This window comes from Indicator indicator, chromosome 1 (assembly GCF_027791375.1).
Source record: "Indicator indicator isolate 239-I01 chromosome 1, UM_Iind_1.1, whole genome shotgun sequence".
Taxonomy (NCBI): Eukaryota; Metazoa; Chordata; class Aves; order Piciformes; family Indicatoridae; genus Indicator; species Indicator indicator.
The window spans coordinates 130540638-130565068 of NC_072010.1; the positions used below are offsets into that span (position 1 = coordinate 130540638).

The window sequence follows — 24431 nt, forward strand, 5'->3', positions numbered from 1 at the left end:
GCCCCTTCAGGTCCTGGCAGGCTGCTCTGAGGTCTGCCTGGAGCCTTCTCCAAGCTGAACACCCCCAGCTCCCTCAGCCTGTCCTCACAGCAGAGGTTCTCCAGCTCCCTGATCATCCTCATAGCCTCCTCTGGACCCTCTCCATCAGGTCCATGTCCTTCCTGTGCTGAGGGCTCCAGATCTGGACCCAGCCCTGCAGGTGAGGTCTCCCCAGAGCAGAGCAGAGGGGCAGGATCCTCTCTCTCCAGCTCTGGCCACACTGCTTTGGATGCAGCCCAGGCTGCCCTTGGCCTTCTGTGCTGCCAGTGCCCATTGCTGCCTCCTGTCCATCTTCTCTCCCAGCAGCACCCCAAGTCCTTCTCTGCAGGGCTGCTCTTAATCTCCTCATCCCCCAGTCTGGACTCTTATCTAGGATTGCCCTGACTTAGGTGCAGGACCTTACCTTACCCTCCAGACACCTAAAAAAGAATAAATAAAAAAGCCTCTTTCTTAAAGAAAACTTTATTTCAGTTCCAGGTCTTAAGCAGAGTGACCAAGTCTATTTCTGCAGTCTGTGCTTGAGCCCCATCCTGCCCTCCCTTCAGAAAAACAACAAAAAAAAGAGACCATTTTATACATATCTACAGTGTTTAATGAAGATGCTGAAAGCAGCCAAAGTTTTTCCATAAATATAAAAGAACATGAAACATTTAATTTGCTCTCAGGCAGCAAAATTAAATGGAAACATAACAGCCTCCTGACAAAGAATGCAAGGGATCCAGGGGGAAAGGTAACAGCTGAAGGTGATGATTGAACAAAACCCAACAGCTGAATTCAAGCTGTTAATGACTCTGCTCTTATTTAAATGCTTAAATGTTTGCCACTTCATTAGAGCTGCTAATTAATCACTACTTGTTTTGCAGTCTGCATTAGCATTTTTGTTAACAAATCATTGGAAGTTATTCCAAGTTCTAGGGCTACATCCATTAGAGAAGTTAAATACAAAATGGGACACATTTACAGATGATAACAGCGCTCAGAGTGCAAACGTGAGGAGTTACCTGCAAAGACTAAAATACAACATCCACTTTTACATCCCAAACAGAAGGCAAGAGACAGAAAAAAACATATCAGATTCTCAGATTTCTAAATCTCTTGGCAGAGCTTCTTGACCACCTAGAAATGCTCCCAAGTCAACTTCCTGTAGGAGTGTTACCATTTCATTAAGACATAGCCAGGCCTGTCTCCTCCTGCTTTTCTTCTGAAGAATGTGGAAGTTCAGGAACTGCTCACAGAAAGAACAGAAGTATTGGTTGCATTCCCATATGGAATTATAACAGTTTGGGATTCTTGGATGTCTTTTGTCAGCAAAATGTGAAGGCAGAGTTCCACCTCAGTCCTTGGGACATGCTCAGGGTTAGAGTGGTGGTGTGGAAATGCTTTAACTGTCCTCTTGCAGCATTTCTTCTATTTCCTTATCCCAGTTGTCATCACGCTTCTCTGATTCTGTCACAACCTCATACTCCTGAAGCTCTTGCTGCAGCTCCTTTTCCCAATCTGCAGGTTCTTCTACAAGAGATGAATTAACTTTATTGGTATAAAACTGGATGAGTGTGTACTGAATCACAGAATGGCTCAGAGCTCATCTCCTCCAACACCAGGGGCAGGGACACGTCTCAACTACACTCAGCTGCCCAAGGCTGCTGAGTCTCTCTTCTGTCCTCCAAATTTTACAGAGCATTCTTAAAGACTAGAGAAATTCCTTCTTCTGCTTGCCCACAGCTAGGAAGTCATCAGTACACAAGCCTCTACGGCCATGTGCAGAGTGTAACAAAGATGTGAAAAGCAAACACCCAGCTCAGCTCTAATAAGTGTCCATTTGTGAGTGTATGTCCTACAGGCTTCCAGTCTCCTGTCAGCTGAACCTCCCTGTGTGTTTCTAAATCTCAGGGGGAAAACAGAAAAGAATGAAATTCTTTCTGCAGCCTGCATGCAGAGAGGGTTGAGAGCAGCTCTGAAGAAAGAGCCTTGAGGGTGTTGGGTGCTGAGCAGCTCCCCAGGAGCCAGCAGTGCCCTCCTGCAGCCCTGCAGGCAGCTGTGTGCTGGGCTGCAGCCAGAGGAGTGTGGGCAGCAGGGCAGGAGAGGGGATTCTGCCCCTTGGATCTGCCCTGCTCAGACCTCACCTCCAATCCTGCCTCCAGCTCTGGGATCCACAGCAGGAGAAGGACACAGAGCTGCTGGAGGGAGAGCAGAGGAGACTACAAAGATGATCCAAGGGCTGGAGCAGCTCTGCTGTGAGCACAGGCTGAGGGAGCTGGGAGTGTGCAGCCTGCAGAGGAGAAGGCTCCAGGGGCACCTCAGAGCTGCCTGCCAGGACCTGAAGGGATCCTGCAGAAAGGCTGCAGAGGGACTTTTGCTGAGGGGGTCTGGAGACAGGCCAAGGGGGGAATGGTTTGAAGCTGAGGCAGAGCAGGGTTAGAGTGGAGCTGAGGAAGAAGTTGTTGAGTGTGAGGCTGGTGAGAGTCTGGCACAGGCTGCCCAGGGAGGCTGTGGCTGCCTCCTGCCTGGGGGTGTTGAAGGCCAGGCTGGATGAGACCTTGAGCAGCTGAGTGTGGTTGAGAGGTGTCCCTGGGCATGGTAGGGAGGTTGGAGGAGCTGAGCTCTGAGGCCCCTTCCAACCTGAACCTTTCTGTGCTAAGTTCTCAAGTTTGTTGGATATGCTGTTATGAAACAAGAATCTAAGAGCCTGGAGCTCAGCTCCTGTGGATGATTTAAGGAACGCAGCAGGTGTGCTCCTCAGTGCCATCAGCAGCTAGGCAAGCTCAGTGAATCAGGGTTAAAGGTGATCATATTTCATACTTCAGGGCACAAACAGGTCAGAAAGCATTCCTGTGGTGTTAATCTCTCTTTTATTTGGCTCTGCCTATCAAAGGCAAGAGCATGGGGGAGGAGCTGGGTGTTTATGTGTGACATGGTGCTTGGTTCAGCCCAGCTACCAAGGTACGGAATTCCAGAGTCCAAGGCACTGAGGGTAGCTGAGATTTCTCTGACCAAACTCCACATTAATGACCTTCTGAAACATTTCCATCAAAAAGCTAGGTGCCAGCAGCTCCTATGGCTGAATTCCTCAAGCTTGGCTATGGATTACCAAAAAAAAACCCAAACCTTTCATAAACCAAGGATTCATCAACATCCAAAGCAGGATGAATTCTCTACTGTGAGAAGCAGCCACACACAGGAGTGTCTTCACAGGAAACTGTTCATGGGTATGGCCAGAGGAGCATCATCACAAACTAGGTTGATGCTTTTTACACTGACATTACTTCTTCTGAATTAAGTATAACCTCCAATTTATTTCTTCTCATCACAGAATCATGGAATGCTTTGGGTTGGAAGGGACTTCAAAGCTCATCCATCCAACCCCTGCACTCAGCAGGGACATCCTCCACTAGAGCAGGTTGCTCACAGCCTTCTCCAGCCTCCCCTTCAACATCTCCAGCCATGGGGCCTCAGCTCCCTCCCTGGCCAACCTCTTGCAGTGTTGCAGCAGCCTCCTGCTGCACAACTTGTTCCTCACATCCAATCTCAATCTGCTCTGCTCTCATTTCAAAGACAGGGGAGCAGGCTGCCCAGAGAGGTTGTGGAGTCTCCTTCTCTGGAGACATTCCAGCCCCATCTGGATGTGTTCTTATGTGAGCTGCCCTGGGTGCTCTTGCTCTGGCAGAGGGCTTGGAGTGGGTGATCTCTGGAGGTCCCTTCCAACCCCTGACATTCTGTGATCCTTTGAAGACACAGAAGACAAGAACAACTTTACCTTCTATTGCTGAAGTCTCTTCCTTCTTCTTGTCTAGCACCAGTTGTTCCATTTCTTTTCTCAGGTCTTCCTGATTCAGATTGCAGGCATCAAAAGCATCACTCACAAATTCTGATACACCTGGACTTGTGGAAATCTCTTCTTCATCCTGCAGTGAAAGAGTTTTGTGTAAGTTTACCCAAAGACAAGTCACCAATACACAGTACACTTGGGTGGCTGCCTGCCTTTAAACAGAGGCAGTGACCAACCAAAGCAAACACCTCCAGCTGACAGCTGTTCTTCTTTAGAGCCTCCTAAAGAAGAGTATTTTGGTCCAGACAGTAATGTTAAGATAGCTGTCCTGGAAATGATGTATTTTTCATCCTAGGCTCTTTCTTGTGTCTCTTAACTTTCATTCTGTTTGTGTAATCCTCAGAAGCAATACCACACTCCTGAGTAGTTTAGAACAGGACCTAAGACTAATCCTAACCATTCATCACAACCCAATGAGCTCTTTCTTACTCACTATTGAGATGAAGAGAAGACTGTTCTGCTGAAATATTTCTACCTCAATTTAGACCCCTCAATATTACTGGCACATGAATGCAGAGCTCTGCCTATGCCAAGAGTGTTCTTTGGCACTGGGTTTACAATGCAGAAATGACCAAGGGTCATCATGTGTCTGAGTTAAAGGTTTCTGCAGTCTCGACCACCACTTCTTGCTGTTACAACACAAAAATGGAGCTATTGCAGTGCAGCATTCAGTGATTTCCTAAGCTTAAGCCTGACAGCTGCTGGAGAGCTGGACAGAATACGGCCCACAAATAGATTTTTATGAAGGCTTTCCTCCTATGGCTAAGTAAAATCCTACAATGGCTCAGGCTGGAAGGGACCTCAGAGCTCAGCTCCTGCAACCTCCCCACCATGCCCAGGGACACCTCTCAGCCAGACTCAGCTGCTCAAGGCCTCATCCAGCAGCCTGTGCCAGACTCTCACCAGCCTCACACTCAACAACTTCTTCCTCAGCTCCACTCTAACCCTGCTCTGCCTCAGCTTCAGACCATTCCCCCTTGGCCTGGCTCCAGACCCCCTCAGCAAAAGTCCCTCTGCAGCCTTCCTGCAGGATCCCTTCAGGTCCTGGCAGGCAGCTCTGAGGTGCCCCTGGAGCCTTCTCCCCTGCAGGCTGTACACCCCCAGCTCCCTCAGCCTGTGCTCACAGCAGAGTTGCTCCAGCCCTTGGATCATCTTTGTGGTCTCCTCCGCTCTCCCTCCAGCAGCTCTGTGTCCTTCTCCTGCTGGGGACAGCAGGACTGGAGGCAGGATTGGAGGTGAGGTCACAGCAGAGCCCAGGGGCAGAATCCCTTCTCCTGCCCTGCTGGGCTGCATGCAAACCTTCTGCTCTGAGCAGCTTCGAAGTGTCATTCTTCAGAGCACAACTGTGTGTTGTTATGATGTGCAGGACCCTAGTGAAAGTATTTTTCAGATAAACTCCTGATTCTTCTGCTGAAAATGATTTTAAAATGTAGCCATTAAAACATAATAGCAGAGCAGCAGGTCAGGGCTGTCAGCTATTTTACTGTTATGGTTTCACAGCACAACTTCCTCAAACAGATGCATAATTAACTCATTATGTAACAATTTCTTAGACTAAAGATCAGATGAAATATAAAGAGAGTTTTACCTCCTGAGGTTTGATTGGAGGCTTTATGGTAACAGGAGGGGTTTTGGGTCGTACTGCCTCTGTTCAAAGGGGAAAAAAAAACAAGAAAAAGATGACATTTTTGTATCTAAAGAGCTCCTTTAATCTGCACAGCTATTACATGGACAAATATTGGATTTTAAAGCTTTAAGGAATCCTGGTGGTTAGAAGCTGAATTCAGCTGTTGATGAAGTGCTTGCAATCACAAAAAGTAAGAACAGAAAATTGCTTCTCTTAAATAAGGCAAATTTAGCAGAGCATTTCCTCAGTGTCACTGCCAGGTGAAATCACAGGAACACAGAATGGGAAGGGTTGGAAGGGAACTCAGAAGATCATCTTGTCCCAGCCCCCTGCCTCTCACAATGATCAGGAACAGCTGGGAGTGTGAAATAATGTCTGCTATAAATCACAGACTGCCCCACAGGGCTCAAGAGCATTGAGTTACAAAGGTGTAGACTTAGAATCATAGAGGGTACTGGGTTAGGAGGGAGCTCCAGAGCGTATCCAGCCCAACCCCCTGCACTCAGCAGGGACATCCTCCACTAGAGCAGGTTGCTCACAGCCTTCTCCAGCCTCCCCTTCAACATCTCCAGCCATGGGGCCTCAGCTCCCTTCTGGGCAACCTCTTGCAGTGTTGCAGCAGCCTCCTGCTGCACAACTTGTTCCTCACATCCAATCTCAATCTGCTCTGCACTGGCAGGCTGCTCTTAGGTCTGCCTGGAGCCTTCTCTTCTCCAGGCTGAACACCCCCAGCTCCCTCAGCCTGTCCTCACGGCAGAGGTTCTCCCAGGGAAGAGGAGTCCCAGTGCAAAGCCAGCTGGCTGCAAGAACATCTCACACACCAGGCAGGTTGTGGTGGTGATGGAGTTGCTTGCTTAGCATTTCCATTAGTTCCAAAATGCAAAGCAGTTCTGAACTTCCAGCTCTGCTTCCTGCAGAATGTCCAGGTGGACCCTTCTTGCTTACTCAGCCATTCCTGAAGAGGGATTTTTTTTTTTTTCAGGCTTAATCGTTAACATTAATATCAGTTCTAATTAAAGTAATTCCCTAACTGGTAGCTGGCACTGCTTAAAGATACTCTTGACAGTGAGGGTGTAGAGACACTGGAACAGGCTCCTCCCTGGAGGTTTTTGCAGCCAGGCTGGATGTGGCTGTGAGCAACCTGCTGTGGTGTGAGGTGTCCCTGCCCATGGCAGGGGGGTTGGAACTGGATGATCTTCGAGGTCCTTTCCAACCTAACCCATCCTATGAACCTATGAATCTACTCAATGCCCACTGCTCTGTCCCATCCTCTCTCTTCCCTCCCTTTCCTGATCTTCAGAGAATTTGTTACAGCACCCCACAGCCAAAGAGGCTCCAGCACTAACTCTTCACTGCTCAGCACACTGTACACAAAGCACCACTTAAAGGAGGTGCCTCAGCCTCCAACTACTGCTCTGGGCATTCATCTCCTCCACTGCTGATGTGGTCTCTGCCCCTGAGGTAACTTAATACCCAAATAAATAGTTGCTGATGCCTGGAGAAGGACTGGAATGTGGAGTTTGGTTATAGATCTGGATAGTCTACACCAGAACATTGGATGTTTGCCATTCTTCCTTTCACATCCACCCTGCTAATTTAACTGTGAGCAAAGAGGCAGGTAAGGGGGAGACAGAGAGAGATAAAAATGGAAGGCAATTAATTCTATTTTAAACATCAGCCAGCTGTAAGAAGAGCCTGAACATTACGGTTACCAACAAACAATTACTTCATGTTAGCCTCCAGTTAGGGAAAAATAACAGAGATGATCCAGAGCTTCCCAAATCTCTGCCATTTTCAAGACAAAATCCTGGGCTGCAGTAGAAGGGCTGTGGGGAGGAGGTCAGAGAGGTTCTCCTGCCCCTCTGCTCTGCCCTGCTAAGGCCACAGCTGGAATCTTGTGTCCAGCTCTGGGCCCCTCAGGTGAAGAAGGAGCTGAGGGAAGTGCTGGAGAGAGTCCATGGCAGAGCCCGCAAGCTGCTGCAGGCAGTGGAAGATCTCCCTGTGAGGCCAGGCTGAGGGAGCTGGGGCTTGGAGCTTGGAGCAGAGGAGCCTGAGGGCTGCCCTCAGTGCTGGGGAGAAAGATGTGCAGGGCAGTGTGGGGAGGACAGAGCCAGGCTCTGCTCAGGGCTGGCCAAGGACAGCACAAGGGGCACTGGGTGCCAGCTGCAGCAGAGGAGGTGCCAGGGCAAGAGAAGGGAAAGCTTTTTGCCTGTGAGGGTGGCAGAGGGCTGGAACAGGCTGCCCAGAGAGGTTGTGGAGCCTCCTTGTCTGCAGCCATTCCCAAGCCCCCTGGCTGTGTTCCTGTGTGAGCTGCCCTGGGTGCTGCTGCTCTGGCAGGGGGCATGCACTGGATGCTCTCTGGAAGTCCCTTCCAGCCCCTGGCACTCTGACTCTGACAAAATGCCCATGTCACCTGATGCATACAGTCAGTGTGCATGACTATAACTTCATGAGCTGTGTTAAACCAAATCCCCTCCATACCTTTCAGCTGGTTGTCCTCTTCTCTGCCTTTGTTCTCTTCTTTGCCTGCTGCCTGCTGCTGAGCTGCCAATGCAGTGAGCTGTGCTGACTGTTTAATTAGGGACACCCTGTAGAAATAATTTCTCCAGAACACTTCCTCCTTTACACTAGAGAGAACAGATTTTGATTACTGCCTTTGGAAATATGGTTCCTTTGGCCAGCTAGGAATGAAATAAAAACAGGTATGCAGAGGGAAGGACATAAACTTAGAATACTAAAATTGGTTTGGTTGGGAAAGACCTCCCAGATCAAACCAAACAAGTCAAATAGCTCTGATGGCTTTTTTTCTAAACCCAATATTCTGTCACTCTCAAATAAGATTCACCTTTACCTTCCCTAGACCTCATGTGGAACTGGAACACCTCTGACCTACAGGCAAAGTCACTCCTAGGTGGCAGCAGAATCATCTTCACATCCTTCAGCATGTTCACAGGACCTTCAGTAACTACAAACTGGCAGTGCAGAAAGGGGCAGCTCTGGCAAGTGGGAAACTGTCCCCTTTGTGTCAGTGGTGTCCTGTGACAGGAAAATGGGCACTGGGACAGCACACAGGAAGCTCCACCTCAACATGAGGAAAAAGTTTTCCCTTGTGAGGGTGCCAGAGCCCTGGAACAGGCTGCCCAGGGAAGCAGCTGAGGCCCCTTCCCTGGAGATCTTCAAGGACAGGAGCTGGGACAAGGGTTTGAAAGGAGAGCAGAGCAGATTGAGATTGGATGTGAGGAACAAGTTGTGCAGCAGGAGGCTGCTGCAACACTGCAAGAGGTTGGCCAGGGAGGGAGCTGAGGCCCCATGGCTGGAGATGTTGAAGGTGAGGCTGGAGAAGGCTGTGAGCAACCTGCTCTAGTGGAGGATGTCCCTGCTGAGTGCAGGGGGTTGGACTGGATGAGCTTTGGAGATCCCTCCTAATCCAACCACTCTAGGATTCTGTGACTGGAGAGGGAAGGAGAACAGCACTGGAATAAAGGTGGGATCAATAAGCCATACTGGAATGGGTCATAACTGTTGGGACAAACATCCTGTGGATCTGTGAGTTAGGTTTACTAGAAGGCAGGCAGTCAACACAGAGCTTTTCCCATTGCCAGGTCAAACCCAGTTTTATTTCCTTGCATTGCTGCTGTACTTTGGGACATAGTTTAATGGCTATGGTGGCCTTAGCTTGATGCTTGTCCTCCATGACCTTAGAGGACTTTTCCAACCCAAACAATTCTGTAATTCTCTCTTCTGTGATGCATTCTTTTACTATTTCTCCAGGGGCACCCTTAGCTACCTCAGATAACCTTTGTGGGGTGTCAGTTACACCAACAGAGTTGAACCTTTTTGTTGCTGCATTTACCTTTGTTGGGGAAAAATATTTCCAGTTAATTGAGCACAGTGGACTTGCAAAAATTTAAGTCATTTTTAGTTCCAAATATCTAAGAGGTCTCCTTTTGTTCTTTCCTCCCATTGCTGAACTGCAATCCACCATGGCATCACAAGATGGCTTGGGTTGGAAGGGACTTTAAAGATCATCCAGTTCCAAGCCTCCTGCCAGCCCAGGTTGCTCAAGGGTTCAACCAGCCTGGATGTGAACACCTCCAGGGAAGAGGCATCCACAGCCTCCCTGGACAACCTGTTCCAGAGTCTCATCACCCTCACTCTAAAGAATTTCTTCCTAACCTCCTGTCTCAATCTGCCCTCTTCCAGCTCCAAGGCACTGCATGCATTGTTCCATGCATTTGAAATAAGCAGACAGAAATTTTATACAGAGGAATAGAGAAGGAAATAAGTGAAGGAAGCAGAAAGGCCTCAGTCATTGCTGTTGACAGGCACAGTAAAAGTAGAAGGATGCAGAGTTACCAACAGAAATGACTTACTGTTTGGGAACTAGATCAAATCTCATCCTATTGAGAAGTTCATCTTCTTGTAGCATCACCATGGCCACAGGGTACATCTGATCAAAGTCAAAATTGAACTGCACCCCTGCTGGGGGATCCCGCAGGAAATTCCTCTTGTCCTTCAGGGAAAAGAGGCATGGTCAGGAACTGGTGCCAGAGAAGGGATCCTTCACGCAACACCAGCAAAGCAACTGCACTGCCCACAGAATTCTATCATACCATGAAGAGGACAAGATGACCTTTGAGGGTCCCTTCCAAGCCAATGCAATCTGTGAATCTAAAGCCTTTATAAAAAGAGAGAAATTATACTGGGGACCTGCTTTGGCTCAAGTTGATACTGAAACAGCTATTTCCTCCTGGGGAAAAAGAGGAAAGAAAGTGTTAACCTTTCATAGACTGCACTGGGTTGGAAGGGAGCCTCTAAGGTCATCTTGTCCAACAACCCTGCACTCAGCAGGGACACCTCTAGCTAGAGCAGGCTGCCATGGGACACACCCAGGCTGATCCTGAATTGTCTCCAGGGACAGAGCCTCAACCCCAACCCTGAGCAGCCAGTTCCAGTCTCTCACCACTCTCAGTGTGCAGAACTTCCTCCTGATGTCCAACCTAAATCTCCCCTGCTCCAGTTCCAAACCCTTGCCCCTTGTCCTGTCCCCACAACCCCTTCTGAACAGTCCCTCCTCAGCCTTCCTGAAGGTCCCCTGCAGATACTGAAATGCAGCTCTCTAAGGTCTCCCCAGAGCTTTCTCTTCTGCAGGCTGAACACCCCCAGCTCCCTCAGCCTGTCCTCATAGCAGAGCTGCTCCAGCCCCCTGATCATTTTCATGGCCTCCTCTGGATCTGCTCCATCCATCCTGAGGGCTCCAGATCTGGACTCAGCCCTGCAGGTGAGGTCTCCCCAGAGCAGAGCAGAGGGGCAGGATCCTCTCTCTCCAGCTCTGGCCACACTGCTTTGGATGTAGCCCAGGCTGCCCTTGGCCTTCTGTGATGCCAGTGCCCATTGCTGGCTCCTGCCCAGCCTTTCCCCCACCAGCACCCCCAAGTCCTTCTCTGCAGGGCTGCTCTCCATTTTTGCAAAAGGAAAGTTTCAAAAGCTGCAAGCAATGCAATACTTACTGCTGATAAGGCCAAGATTTGTTGCTGAATTGTCTCTTCTTCGTTGCTGTCTACCCAGGGAGGCACTGCTGCTTCTGTCATTGAAAGAAGGAAAATAATTGCATAGGTATTAGATTTGAAAGCAGTGAAACCAACCCCACCTTACCTAGAGCACCACAGAATTTTACAACAAGAAGCAAGCTTACACCAGGAAGCCAATTAACTGCTCCTATGTCCTAAACTAAGTTCATGGCATAAGATAAACAGTCTAAGAATGGATCTTGGCTTATTGCAGGCAAGAAAAAAAATACTAAATGAAACAGTTCATAGATTCATAGAATGGTTTAGGTGGGAAGGGACCTTAAAGATCATCCAGATCCAGCCCCCAGCCACAGGCAGGGACACCTCCTGCCAGACCAGGTTACTCAAGACCTCATCCAGCCTGGCCTCATTCAGGTTACTGATTTCTATTGTAATAAAACTACAACTATGGATTTCTTGGCACTGTGCATCAGGCAGAGCTGGGCACCGATTAGTTTAGTTACTGAAATGGTACTGTGTAACTGCTGGAGCTGCTTGCAGATAGAAATGTCCTAGATTCACTTTGAAACTGTAAACTTTGTCTCAATTCAGTTTTCAAAGTCATTTACTATTGTATTAATGTTCTAACACCCCGAAGACCTCAATTCCTTAATGACAGAAAAACAACGTTAGGAATTTTGTCTGAAGCACAACGTGTTGTAGACTGAATAAACACACCTGACTTTAACTGATTCCTGGATTCAGAGAAACTTCCAGAACAGTTCTGCAGGCTGTACACACAGGAAAAGAAATCATGGAATAGTTTAGGTTGGAAGGGACCTCCAAAGGGCATCCAGTCCAACCCCCTGCACTCAGCAGGGACATCCTCCACTAGAGCAGGTTGCTCACAACCTCCTCCAGCCTCACCTTCACCATCTCCAGCCATGGGGCCTCAGCTCCCTCCCTGGCCAACCTCTTGCAGTGTTGCAGCAGCCTCCTGCTGCACAACTTGTTCCTCACCTCCAATCTCAATCTGCTCTGCTCTCATTTCAAACCCTTGTCCCTGCTCCTGTCCCTGCAGCCCTTTGGGCACAGTCCCTCTGCAGCCTTCTTGGAGCCCATTCAGGTCCTGGCAGGCTGCTCTGAGGTGTGCCTGGAGCCTTCTCTCCTGCAGGCTGAACACCCCCAGCTCCCTCAGCCTGGCCTCACAGCAGAGCTGCTCCAGCTCCCTGATCATCTTTGTGGCCCTCCTCTGGACCTGCTCCATGAGGTCCATGTCCTTCCTGTGCTGAGGGCCCCAGAGCTGGATGCAGATCTATGAATCTCTCCACGGTCAATGCAAACTCATCCTACAGAGACATGATGGAACAATACAGACAGCACTCTTGCGCACAGTAATAATTTGTCTGTGCAAGATCTTGCACCTATGTGGATTCCCAGCTGATGCTAGTGCTTCTTTCTGTCAGGCCATCTGTTAGTGCTTCTTTTGCCCACAGAGCTGCTATTGCACTCAGGTAGCACATGAAAAGAGATAAAAGCCAATGCTGAAAATCAGCATTAAAAAAAATAATAAAAAATTAGGTTGTGCTTATTTTGAAGTCTCAGCTCCACTGAGGTCACCAGTACAGGAATGGAGAACTCAAAGGATTTGGATCACAGATAATTATGAAGTGAGTGAGTTATGGAAAAGCATAATTATGCCTTTCATGTAAGCAGAGCAACTCCTACAGCAAAACTAATTAACTGCTAGAGTGCAAACCCTACCCATGTTTGTAATTACAGTCAGATGAGAGGATTGCTAAAAGCTGAAATCAGGATGCCTCTCTGCAATCAATACACAGGCTTAAGACTCAAACCCAGCAAGAGAGATCAGCACTGCTAGCACAGAGATCTTTGAGTCCATTTCATGAAGCTGAATCTGATTTAAAAAGCAAATCCAAACCAACTAGAGAATGGAAGACTGAGCTCACTTAAACTCATCTTCCTAAGTTAAGTTTTGCCCTAATGTGTTTCATTCAACAGAGTTTGTACAGATTGCAGAATCACAGAATCAATTAGGGTGGAAAAGACCTTCCAGACCATCAGGTCCAACCTCTCACCCAGCACCATCTGATCAACTAACCCATGGCACTGAGTGCCTCATCCAGGCTCTTTTTAAACACCATCAGGGATGGTGACTCCAACACCTCCCCAGGCAGCTCATCCCAAAGGCCAATCTCTCTGTCTGGGAAGAATTTCTTCCTCACCTCCAGCCCCAACCGTCCCTGGTGCAGCTTGAGACTGTGTCCTCTGCTTCTGTCACTGCTTGCCTGGGAGAAGAGACCAACCTCCCCCTGGCTACAACCTCCCTTCAGGGAGCTGTAGAGAGCAATAAAGTCTCCCCTGAGCCTCCTCTTCTGCAGGCAGGATTGGGTTTAGTTACACCTCACTTGTCTAGCTTTCAACAGGTTTTGGCTTAAGCAGTGATATACATTATGGGAAAAAAACCCAACCCATACATTACCTGATCTTTTGGTTTGCTGCTCTTGGACAAATTTTTTCTGTTCCTTCTGAAAATCTCCAATAATTGTCTGAAATAACATTTGGGGAACCACAGTATTAAAAAAATAAATTCTCTACTCTTGTGTTCACCAAGATACAAAAATACTGCAGGGTCACATTCTCACACACCTAGTGGCTCTTTTTCTTAGTTAATTAAAGGTGTTTCATGTAAATCTGAGAATGGCTCAGGGTGGAAGGACCTCAGAGCTCAGCTCCTCCAACCTCCCCACCATGCCCAGGGACACCTCTCAGCTAGACTCAGCTGCTCAAGGTCTCATCCAGCCTGGCCTTCAACACCCCCAGGCAGGAAGCAGCCACAGCCTCCCTGGGCAGCCTGTGCCAGGGTCTGACCACCTTGTACTGAAGCACTGGCAGACTTTCCATTTTTCAGCAACAGTAAGCACAGAGATCTTTGAGATGAAGTATCCAGATGGGAAATACCTTATCAATGATGCTGTCGATTTTCCCTTCCTCTACAGACTTCTTTATTGTCTGTGCAGTCTCAGCAACAGATTCAGAGATCTTTTTTGTAGCAGCAGTGGCAAAATTGAAGAGGTAACCTTTGAAAGATGAGAAGAGGAAAACCTGAAAAAGATTTCTTCACATCTCATGCTCTTACTAGATTTATTTCCCTTTCTCTTTAGATAGCTGGATTCCTGCTTGAAAAAATCTTTCAAAATCATTTAACTCAGTTTCTGGTCTACAAAGAACTCCTAAAATCCTGGAATGGTTCAGGCTGGAAGGGGCCTCAGAGCTCATCCCCTCCAACCTCCCCACCATGCCCAGGGACACCTCTCAACTAGACTCAGCTGCTCAAGGTCTCATCCAGCCTGGCCTTCAGCACCCCTAGGCAGGAGGCAGCCACAGCCTCCCTGGGCAGCCTGTGCCAGACTCTCACCAGCCTCACACTCAACAACTTCTCCCTCAGCTCCATTCCAACCCTGCTCTGCCTCAGCTTCAAACCATTCCCCCTCAGCAAAAGTCCCTCTGCAGCCTTCCTGCAGGATCCCTTCAGGTCCTAGCAGGCAGCTCTGAGGTGCCCCTGGAGCCTTCTCTTCTGCAGGCTGCACACCCCCAGCTCCCTCAGCCTGTGCTCACAGCAGAGCTGCTCCAGCCCTTGGATCATCTTTGTGGCCTCTTCTGGCCTCTCTCCAGCAGCTCTGTGTCCTTCTCCTGCTGGGGACCCCAGAGCTGGAGGCAGGACTGGAGGTGAGGTCTGAGCAGAGCAGATCCAAGGGGCAGAATCCCCTCTCCTGCCCTGCTGCCCACACTCCTCTGGCTGCAGCTCAGCACACAGCTGCCTGCTGGGCTGCAGGAGGGCACTGCTGGCTCCTGGGGAGCTTCCCATCACCAAACACCCACAAGGCTCTTTCCATTAAGGATCAATTTTATTGATACAGGATCCTGGCCTTGTTTATTTCTCAGATGATGTCATGAGACTGCAAGCACTTTATTGCATCTCAGCATCTGTCTGATGACTGCAGTATCACAACTACAGCATCTAGAGTGATCCAGTGTCAGCAAGTGCCACAGCAAATATAATCATTTAAGAGCTGAGGAGGATCTGGAATGATTGGAGCAATGGGAGGAGTTTTACTATGTCCAAATGCTAGATTCAGCACCTAGGATGGGGTAACGTTGGGCACAAATAGAAAGAGGAGAGGAGTGACTGGAGAGCAGTGCTGCAGAAAGGTCTCTGGGGCTGCTTGTCAGCAGCAGGCTCAATGTGAACCATTAGTGTGCAGCCCAGATGGCAAACGGCAGCCTGGGAGGCATCAAACAGCATACCCAGGTGGCTAAGAGGTGATTATCCTGCTACATGCACTTCTGGGGCAGCCTCACCTTGAGCACTGTGGGCAGCTCTGGGCCCAACAATTTCAGAAGGATGATAAAGATCCTTGAATGCTTCCAGAGGACGTGAAAGGGCTGGAAGGAATAGCCTGAGGAGCAGCTGAGGGCTTTGGGTTTGTCTGTTTGGAGAAATGGAGCCTGAGGGGTGAGCTCATTGCCCTCTACAGCTTCCTGAGGAGAGAGGTGCTGTTCAGCCTGGAAAAGATAAGGCTTTGGGGAGACCTTAGAGCTGCATTTCAGTATCTGAAGGGGACGTACAGGAAGGCTGGGGAGGGACAGCTTTCCAGTCACACTTCCCCAGGCCTGTAGCATTGCATGGGGTTGTTGTGGCCCAAGTGCAGCACCCAGCACTTGGTCTTCTTGAAGCCCATCCCATTGACCTCAGTCCATTGAGCCAATCTGAGTCCCTCTGCAGAGCCTCCCTACCCTCAAGCAGATCAACTCTCCCACCTAGCTTAGTGTGATGGTTTGAAACTGTCTTTTTAATTTTTCCTTGCAAAGTTCAGAACAGAGAAAGTGAAAGAATGTAAATAAGTCACTATTGGGTATAAGAAAGCAAAATAACGATTGTTCTAAACACTTCCATTGGATAGATAGAAATGTTTAAGAACTATTACCCAAAACAAAGTGGGTATTCTGCACATTCTGCGTTCTGCAGTGGGGGCAGCTGCTGGGCTGTCTGGCTGCTGTTTCTTCTTCTCTTCTGGCTGAAGATAACACACTGACCTTGGCAGCTAAGTTAACAACTTTCTGCTTAACTAACTCTGCTTCTCTGTCCAGGGGGGTCTGGGGGGAAGCTCCTGGGAGAGAGAGGCCCCTTTGGGAGGGTCCCCTTGGGGGGAAGCAAAGGGAGATCGATTGTGCTTTTTCTGTTGATTGTATATATTTGTGAATGTCGTGAATTTTGTATATTTGTACATATTCATTGCATTTCATTGTAGATTTTAGACTCTGCTTGTAAATACAGCTTTTCATTTGCTTCCAGACTGAGCTAGCCTGGTTACTGTTGGTGGGGGGGAATTTCAGCTCACACCGACACACTTTTTATTTTTGGCGCTCCAACTCGGGGCTCGATTGCTTGTTTGATTTATTTCTGCTCAGATTAGGAAGCAAAATGAAGCTGTTTTGGATTTTGAGTAATTTTATTTCATCTATTATCGGTGCAATTGTCTACAGATGGGCCGTTACCTGCATGATAGACAAGATTGTGAGATACGTGGCATATAAGTCGTTTCTTTGGGTTAAGAACAAGTTACTGAATGTTGGTGAATTCTGTTGTGGTCTTATTGGGCTTAGAAGCTATGGTAACTCAACTATGGATGCGCTAGCAGACACATATGAGTTTGTTACTCCTCTTACAACTACAGAGGGTCTTTGGAACCAGTGGTACCCTAGATATCTTGTGCTTGCCTTAATTTTGTTGCTTCTTGGAATAATCATATGGCTACTGATAGCACTGTGTCAAGAAAGACATAAGGCTACTTGCTCTTCCAACTCTGCTGTGAATGTGAAAACCAAGCCAGTAAATTTGGTGGCCACTGTAACCAGAAAGCGTAAAGGAGATGCAGATGCTGCAGGAGATGGTGCAGATGGAGATGAGGGTCCTTCTACTCAGGGTCCCTCTGTTAAGAAAGATCCTTCTGATGAGGAAGAGAGGGTTAGCCTTAAAACTCTGGTAGACCTCTTGAGACCCCACATGGATGATGGAGATGTAGGTCAGGATGTAGACCCTAGTAGATTAGCAACTGCTGGTAGTGCCTCTGAACTCAAAGAAATTCAACGGAGGATTAAAATAGGATTATGGGGACAGCGACCTCAGGATGATGATGATGATGAGGAGGAGGATGACATACAGTCAGCTAATGCACCCAGACAGGAAATTAGACATGTGAGGAAGGATTACATCAGAGGAGATAATGAGCCAGTCCTGTCTTGGCTAGCCAGGTGTTTTGATATGGGAGCCCCAGCATTGGTGGTAGGTGACAAGTCAGCCTCGCAGTTGGGGATGCTCTCAAAGGATACAGGCATAGACAGGCATCTAGGCAAGTGCATTGGTAAAGTTTCTCTGTGGGCACGCCTCCTACTGGCAGTCTCGCTGAGGTACCCCAGCAGAGATGATTTACCATGGAACCCTAAGCCTTGGACCACAATAGCTGAGGGAATCAAGCGTCTGAGAGAGTTTGCTGTGAGAGAAGTAATGTATGGAGATCATAAGACCCTGAATCCTGATGAAATTCCTGTTGGAACAGGCCTTGCCAAAAAGCTCATTAAGCTTGCTCCTCCTAATTATGCCACTATTCTGGCAAGCAGGATTGTGGCAAGAAATTATGGTGGAGTGCCTCCTACTGTTGGCCATTTCACTGACCAAATGAGGCAGTTGGAGGATAGTCTCGCACATACTTCTTTGGTTTCAGCCATTGAGGCTCTGTCTGGAAAGATGGAGAATTGCATGAAAGAGCTGAAGGAGGAACTTAAAACCTCCATATCCAACTTGATGAAGGGGGATGATTCTGATTCCTCTTCCTCCAGATGGATACAAGTTTCAGCTGTTAGGAACAGACGTGCTCCAAGGCGGCCATTCCAGAATAGGTCAAACCAAAACTGGCAGCAGAGGCAATCACGTGGCAGTATCTGGATAAGTCTGCGTGATCAGTTTGGTGAGAACATGAACAGATGGGATGGTCAACCAACTTCTGATCTTCTCAAGAGGTTACGGGAGCTGCAGAGGGGCAGATCCCGAGGTAGCAATACCAGGAGGGTAGCTGTCGCTTCCTCAGTTTCCCAGAACAACTCTGATAGCTCCAACAGTGATCCTAATTCTGGTGCTGGACATTGTGCCGGCTGTACATGTGGAGGTAATCCCCACCATTAGGGGTGCCCTGCCTTCCGCCAGGGGGAGGTAAGGGAGAATGGAGATAACAGAATCTATTGGGATGTGTACATCCAGTGGCCTGGCACTTCAAAATTTCAGAAGTACAGGGCCTTGGTTGACACAGGAGCTCAGTGCACCATAATACCATCAAATTATCAAGGGGGAGAATCTATAACTATTCAGGGAGTCACTGGTGGATCTCAAGAGTTGTTTAAGATAGAGGTTGATATAAGTTTAACTGGGAAGCAGTGGAAGAAACATACTATTGTAACAGGTCCTAATGCACCTTGTATTTTGGGAATTGACTTTCTGAGAGAAGGGCGTTTTAAAGACCCTAAGGGTTACAAATGGGCTTTTGGAATAGCAACTGTAGAAATTGATGGAGGAAAATTGAAGTTGTCCATTAGACCTGAGCTTTCAGATGAATCTGCAGTTGTGGGACAACATGAGATAGAGGATGTAAAGCTGCCGGTTGCTTCTCAAACTGTGCATCACAGACAATACAGAACCAACCGTGACTCTTTGGTGCCCATTCAAAACTTGATTCGTCAGTTGGAGAGTCAGAAGGTCATCAGCAAAACTCATTCACCTTTCAACAGTCCAGTCTGGCCTGTGAGAAAGCAGAATGGAGAGTGGCGTCTGACAGTTGATTTCCGTGCCTTGAATGAAGTAACTCCACCCATGAGTGCAGCTGTACCAGACATGATGGAACTCCAATATGAGCTGGAATCCAAGCAGGCCAAATGGTATGCTACCATAGACATTGCTAATGCTTTCTTCTCTATTCCCATAGCGGAGGAATGCAGGCCTCAGTTTGCTTTCACCTGGAGAGGCATTCAGTACACATTCAATCGTTTGCCCCAGGGGTGGATTCACAGTTCAACCATCTGCCATGCAGTGATCCATGATGCTTTGGAGAAAGGTGGAGCTCCAGAACACATTCAGTTCATTGATGACATCATCGTCTGGGGTGAGACTGCTGAAGAAGTCTTCGAGAAAGGTAACAAAATCATTGACATTCTCTTGCAAGCCGGTTTCGCTATCAAGCGAGACAAGGTGAAAGGACCTGCCAGAGAAATCCAGTTTCTGGGAGTGCGGTGGCAAGATGGTCGCCGTCACATCCCAATGGATGTGATAAACAGAGTCTCCACCATGGCAAATCCCACCAACAAGAAAGAAACTCTGCGTTTCTTAGGCATAGTGGGATTTTGGAGACTGCACATTCCTGGATACAGTCAGATTGTGAAACCTCTCTATGATGTGACTCGAAAGAGAAACCGTTTCCAATGGGGTCCTGAGCAACAAGCAGCCTTTGACCAGATCAAGCGAGAGGTAGTCCAAGCGATGGGTCTGGGACCTGTCCGAACTGGTCCAGATATTAAGAACATTCTGTACACGGCCGCGAGTGACAATGGTCCAACCTGGTGCTTATGGCAAAGAGCTCCAGGGGAGACACGAGGACGTCCTCTTGGTTTCTGGGGTCGTGGCTACAGAGGCTCAGAGGCAAACTACACTCCAACAGAGAAAGAGATTTTAGCTGCTTATGAAGGAGTGAAAGCTGCTTCTGAAGTGATTGGAACAGAGTCACAACTTCTTCTAGCTCCTAGATTGCCAGTTCTGAATTGGATGTTCAAAGGCAAAGGTTCTTCACCACATCATGCAACAGATGCTACCTGGTCTAAGTGGATGGCTCTGATAACACAGCGAGCTCGAATGGGAAATCTCGAAAGGCCTGGTTTGGTGGAGGTGATCACAAACTGGCCAGAAGGCATAAGCTGTGCAAAACCTCCAGAGGAGAGAGTAACTCGTGCTGAGGAAGCTCCTCCTTACAGTGATCTGTCTGATGATGAAAAGAGATATGCTTTGTTCACAGACGGTTCCTGTCGTCTTGTTGGGAACAAGCGGAGATGGAAATCTGCAGTGTGGAGCCCAACGCGCAGAGTTGCAGAAGCGAGAGATGGAGAACGAGAATCCAGTCAATTTGCAGAGGTAAAAGCTGTCCAGCTAGCTCTTAACATAGCTGAACGTGAGAGATGGCCAAAGCTTTATCTCTACACCGACTCGTGGATGGTAGCCAATGCCTTGTGGGGTTGGCTGAAAGACTGGAAGAAGAATGGCTGGCAGAGGAAAGGAAAGCCAATCTGGGCTGCAGATCTGTGGCAAGACATTGCTGCTCGCATTGAGAGAATCCCAGTGAAAGTGAGACACATCGATGCTCACATTCCTAAGAGCAAAGCTATTGAGGAACAACAACACAACCATCAGGCAGATCTAGCTGCAAGAGTTTCCCAAGTGGACACAAACTCTGATCCTGATCCTGATCTTGACTGGAAACACCGAGGTGAGCTGTTCCTAGCCCGGTGGGCCCATGACTCGTCAGGACATCAAGGCAGAGATGCAACCTACCGATGGGCTCGTGACAGATCCATTGACATTTCCATGGATGCTATCACACAAGTCATCCATGACTGTGACATTTGTGCTGCTATTAAGCAGGCAAAGCGGATCAAGCCCTTGTGGTATGGTGACCGATGGTCCAAGTACAAGTATGGTGAAGCCTGGCAGATTGACTACATCACTCTACCTCGTTCTCGATCTGGTAAGCAGTATGTGCTGACTATGGTAGAGGCGAGCACTGGATGGCTGGAAACTTATCCAGTTCCTCATGCAACTGCACGTAACACCATTCTTGGCCTGGAGAGACAAATCCTGTGGAGACACGGAACTCCAGAGAGGATTGAGTCAGACAACGGAACTCATTTCAAGAACAATCTTGTAAAAAACTGGGCCAAAGAGCATGGCATCGAGTGGATATTCCACATTCCCTACTATGCACCAGCTGCAGGGAAGATCGAACGCTACAACGGTTTGCTGAAAACCACTCTCAAAGCCATGGGGGGTGGATCTTTGAAAAACTGGGAGAAACATTTAGCACAAGCAACCTGGTTGGTGAATAGTAGAGGTTCAGTGAATCGAGCTGGACCTGTCCAATCAGATTTGTTGCGAAAGGAAGAAGGTGATAGAGTTCCTGTTATCAGAGAAAAGAATCTGTTAGGCAAAACTGTTTGGGTATTTTCTCCTTCAGGAGAGGCCAAACCTGTCCGAGGGGTGGTTTCTGCTGAAGGTCCTGGTCACACCTATTGGGTGATGCAAGAAAATGGTGAAATTCAGTGTATTCCACAAAGAAATCTAACTTTGGCTGAGAGAGGTTAAATTCAGAGTGTTGCGCAGATACAGCATTGCGCCCAAGAGGAGAGTTCATGAGATCCACGGTGCACGAACCCTGAGAGTCCCTGTTCCTTTCTTTGCTCCATCTATGAGGAAACAAGCTGTTTGCTGTTTTTCCTGTGATTTGACTCTTTTGAATCATCTACATCTGAGATAGCCGGAATGGACTATGGTCTTTATTCACCTATTGTTATAGATATTATTTTAGATTAGATAAATGGTAGTAGCAGCCAATGGAATTGTTTAGAAGGGGTGGACTGTGATGGTTTGAAACTGTCTTTTTAATTTTTCCTTGCAAAGTTCAGAACAGAGAAAGTGAAAGAATGTAAATAAGTCACTATTGGGTATAAGAAAGCAAAATAACGATTGTTCTAAACACTTCCATTGGATAGATAGAAATGTTTAAGAACTATTACCCAAAACAAAGTGGGTATTCTGCACATTCTGCGTTCTGCAGTGGGGGCAGTTGCTGGGCTGTCTGGCTGCTGTTTCTTCTTCTCTTCTGGCTGAAGATAACACACTGACCTTGGCAGCTAAGTTAACAACTTTCTGCTTAACTAACTCTGCTTCTCTGTCCAGGGGGGTCTGGGGGGAAGCTCCTGGGAGAGAGAGGCCCCTTTGGGAGGGTCCCCTTGGGGGGAAGCAAAGGGAGATCGATTGTGCTTTTTCTGTTGATTGTATATATTTGTGAATGTCGTGAATTTTGTATATTTGTACATATTCATTGCATTTCATTGTAGATTTTAGACTCTGCTTGTAAATACAGCTTTTCATTTGCTTCCAGACTGAGCTAGCCTGGTTATTGTTGGTGGGGGGGAATTTCAGCTCACACTGACACACTTAGTGTCACCTGCAGATTTACTAATGGTGCACTCTGACTCCTCTTCAAGATCATTGGTAAAGGTGGTAAAGAGAAGTGGTCCTAACTTAATCCTGAGGAACCCCACTTGTAACTGGCTACCAGCTAGATGTAAGTCCTCAGACCACCACTCTGGCCAGTGTTTTATCCAGTAGAGCCTGTGCTCAGCCATTTACTTGGTTTGTATCTTAAGGATCCAAGTAGTTGGGTTTTTTTTGTTTTAATTTCCAGGGAGGCAACATCCTTCCACTGTGCACAGAACTGATGGCAACTCCATCAAATAGTTCTCTTTACTGGTAGCTGCTATTGAAAAGAAATCTCTGAAATAAGGAAATAAAAATTAAGATGAAATTAAAAGAATGGGGTCAGTGCCAAACTTCCAACTTTCTCAATTGCACAGAACAAGCTGTGTTAAAAACTCCATCTTCTGACACAGGTGGTAAAAGACTGCAGTTAGCAGGCAAGACGTAAAAGAGATGCAAAATGACTTTTCAAGGCTTTTCACCACATTGATTTCCATGCTAGCTAATCTAACTCAGATTATCATTTACATCTGAAAAGATATGCTTCGGGTTTGGGTTATTTATAAAGAGTCTTCAGGTCAGCTTGCCAACCTGTGCTCCCCACTCTGCACTGCTGTGCAAGGTACATCAGAGTTGTTACTCTCCAGATGAAAAGCAATTTTACATTTGGTGAATTGAGAATAAATGGTTAACTCGCCTTAAAACCTCTAGGCAATTGTTTCCCTCCACTAAAGCTTTGGTTTAAGTGCCATTGCTAAGTACTAGTAGCAGGCTGTCTACGATGTAAGCATGCATTTATCTGGTCTGCCTCCAGCTCCCATCCTGTGCTGCTCTCCCTGCACTACAGGAGTTCAGCTATAAGGCTGCATGTTTTTTCTCTTTTAAAACACTGCCCTGGTGAAGATGCCGGAGCACGACACACCTCTCCAGCAAGCAAAGCTATTTTTCTTTTTTCACTCGAGCATTCTCCTTGCATGAAGGCTCGCCAGCAGTGATGTGTGCGGGAAGGGGAGGAGACCCACACCGCTCCGCTACGACCCAGGGTATCGCGGGGAAGCAAAGCAGAGGTGATGGGGGCACTTCGGCGCCAGGAAGCCGCAGGGGCTGCGCGAAGGTCGCTCTCTGGTCGGGTGCGGGCGTGCCCCGCTAGCGGTGCCGGGCAGCCACACCCCACACCCCAACTCCCCGTTCTCTACGGCAGCACCGGGGTGCGAAAGCAGGACACTCACTGCCGAGTCCCTTGGCCTGGCTGAGGAGAGCCTCCGAGTCCACCTGCAGCTCCACCTGCTCCGAGCTCTGCACCGCCGGCTCCGCGCCTGCCGCCGCCGCCTCTTCCTCCTCCGCGGAGCTGCTCCTCTCCTCGGCTGACAGCAGCTTCTCCTCGCCGGCTCGCTCCAGCCCCAACCAACTACCCAGACCGCGCAACATGGTGCAGGAGCGGCGGCAGCCGCCCGTCAGCCGTTCAGGACCGCTTCGAACCCCAGGGCCAAGCAGCCCCGTTCGCGGAAGCCCGAGCTACCCTCTCCTTCCGCATACGCCACTTCCGGCTTTCGGGAGTTACGGCGCTCTAGCCCGCCCCCGACGCAGGGAGCGGGCAACGGGGGAGCAGTAGAGCTGGCGGGCCAGGAGGGCAGAGCGCCCCCAGCGCAGTCCGCCGCGGGGCACGTGTCCCACGCTACTGCCGGGCTCTCGCGTCCCACTCGGTCCCTCGGCCTGCGCAGGCAGCGCACCGAGCGCGGCTCCCCGCGGCCGCCGGAGCTGTTATTCCGCCTCGACGGGGAAGCGGCGAGCCGGCCTTGTAGGCTTGGTACCTGCGTGTCGGGGCCGCGCGGCGGTGGAGCGTACTGCCGCGGGGTTTCGCCTTGCGGGTGGAGGTGCCGCTTGCTCCCGCGGGGGCTTCGCGTCGGTTTGGCGATCCCCGGCAGTGCCCCTGCGGGCCCCGGGCAACGGCCTTTTTCGGCTTGGTTCTCGGGCCGCTGTTGGGAGCATCTGCCTTGAAAAACAAAAAGGCGGCGTGGGCGGTGGTAAGTCGGAGGCCGGCGGCTTGCGGTCGCT

At 48.8% G+C, this 24431-nt stretch overlaps 1 protein-coding gene across 1 annotated transcript; it reads right to left on the reverse strand.

The window, feature by feature from the left end:
• Positions 1 to 633: 633 nt before the first annotated feature.
• SYAP1 (synapse associated protein 1) lies at positions 634 to 23804 on the reverse strand. The gene is made up of 9 exons (XM_054391707.1): positions 23606 to 23804; positions 13985 to 14103; positions 13506 to 13572; positions 11003 to 11076; positions 9866 to 10005; positions 7974 to 8119; positions 5454 to 5512; positions 3794 to 3941; positions 634 to 1548 (listed from the first exon to the last, which is right to left on the reverse strand). Exons 1-9 carry the CDS (start codon positions 23802 to 23804, stop codon positions 1421 to 1423), a joined length of 1080 nt encoding a protein of 359 aa, XP_054247682.1. The 3' UTR covers positions 634 to 1420.
• Positions 23805 to 24431: the final 627 nt, after the last annotated feature.

What these genes read in the sequence shown, in the direction of transcription:
- SYAP1 (XM_054391707.1), bottom strand. Translation starts at nt 23,804, where the DNA reads ATGTTGCGCGGTCTGGGTAGTTGGTTGGGGCTGGAGCGAGCCGGCGAG. An exon ending in CCAGGCCAAGGGACTCGGCA is followed by an intron (nt 14,104 to 23,605) that starts GTGAGTGTCCTG and finishes CATCTTTCAAAG; the next exon opens with GTTACCTCTTCAATTTTGCC. An exon ending in AGAGACTTCAGCAATAGAAG is followed by an intron (nt 1,549 to 3,793) that starts GTAAAGTTGTTC and finishes CATCTCTTGTAG; the next exon opens with AAGAACCTGCAGATTGGGAA.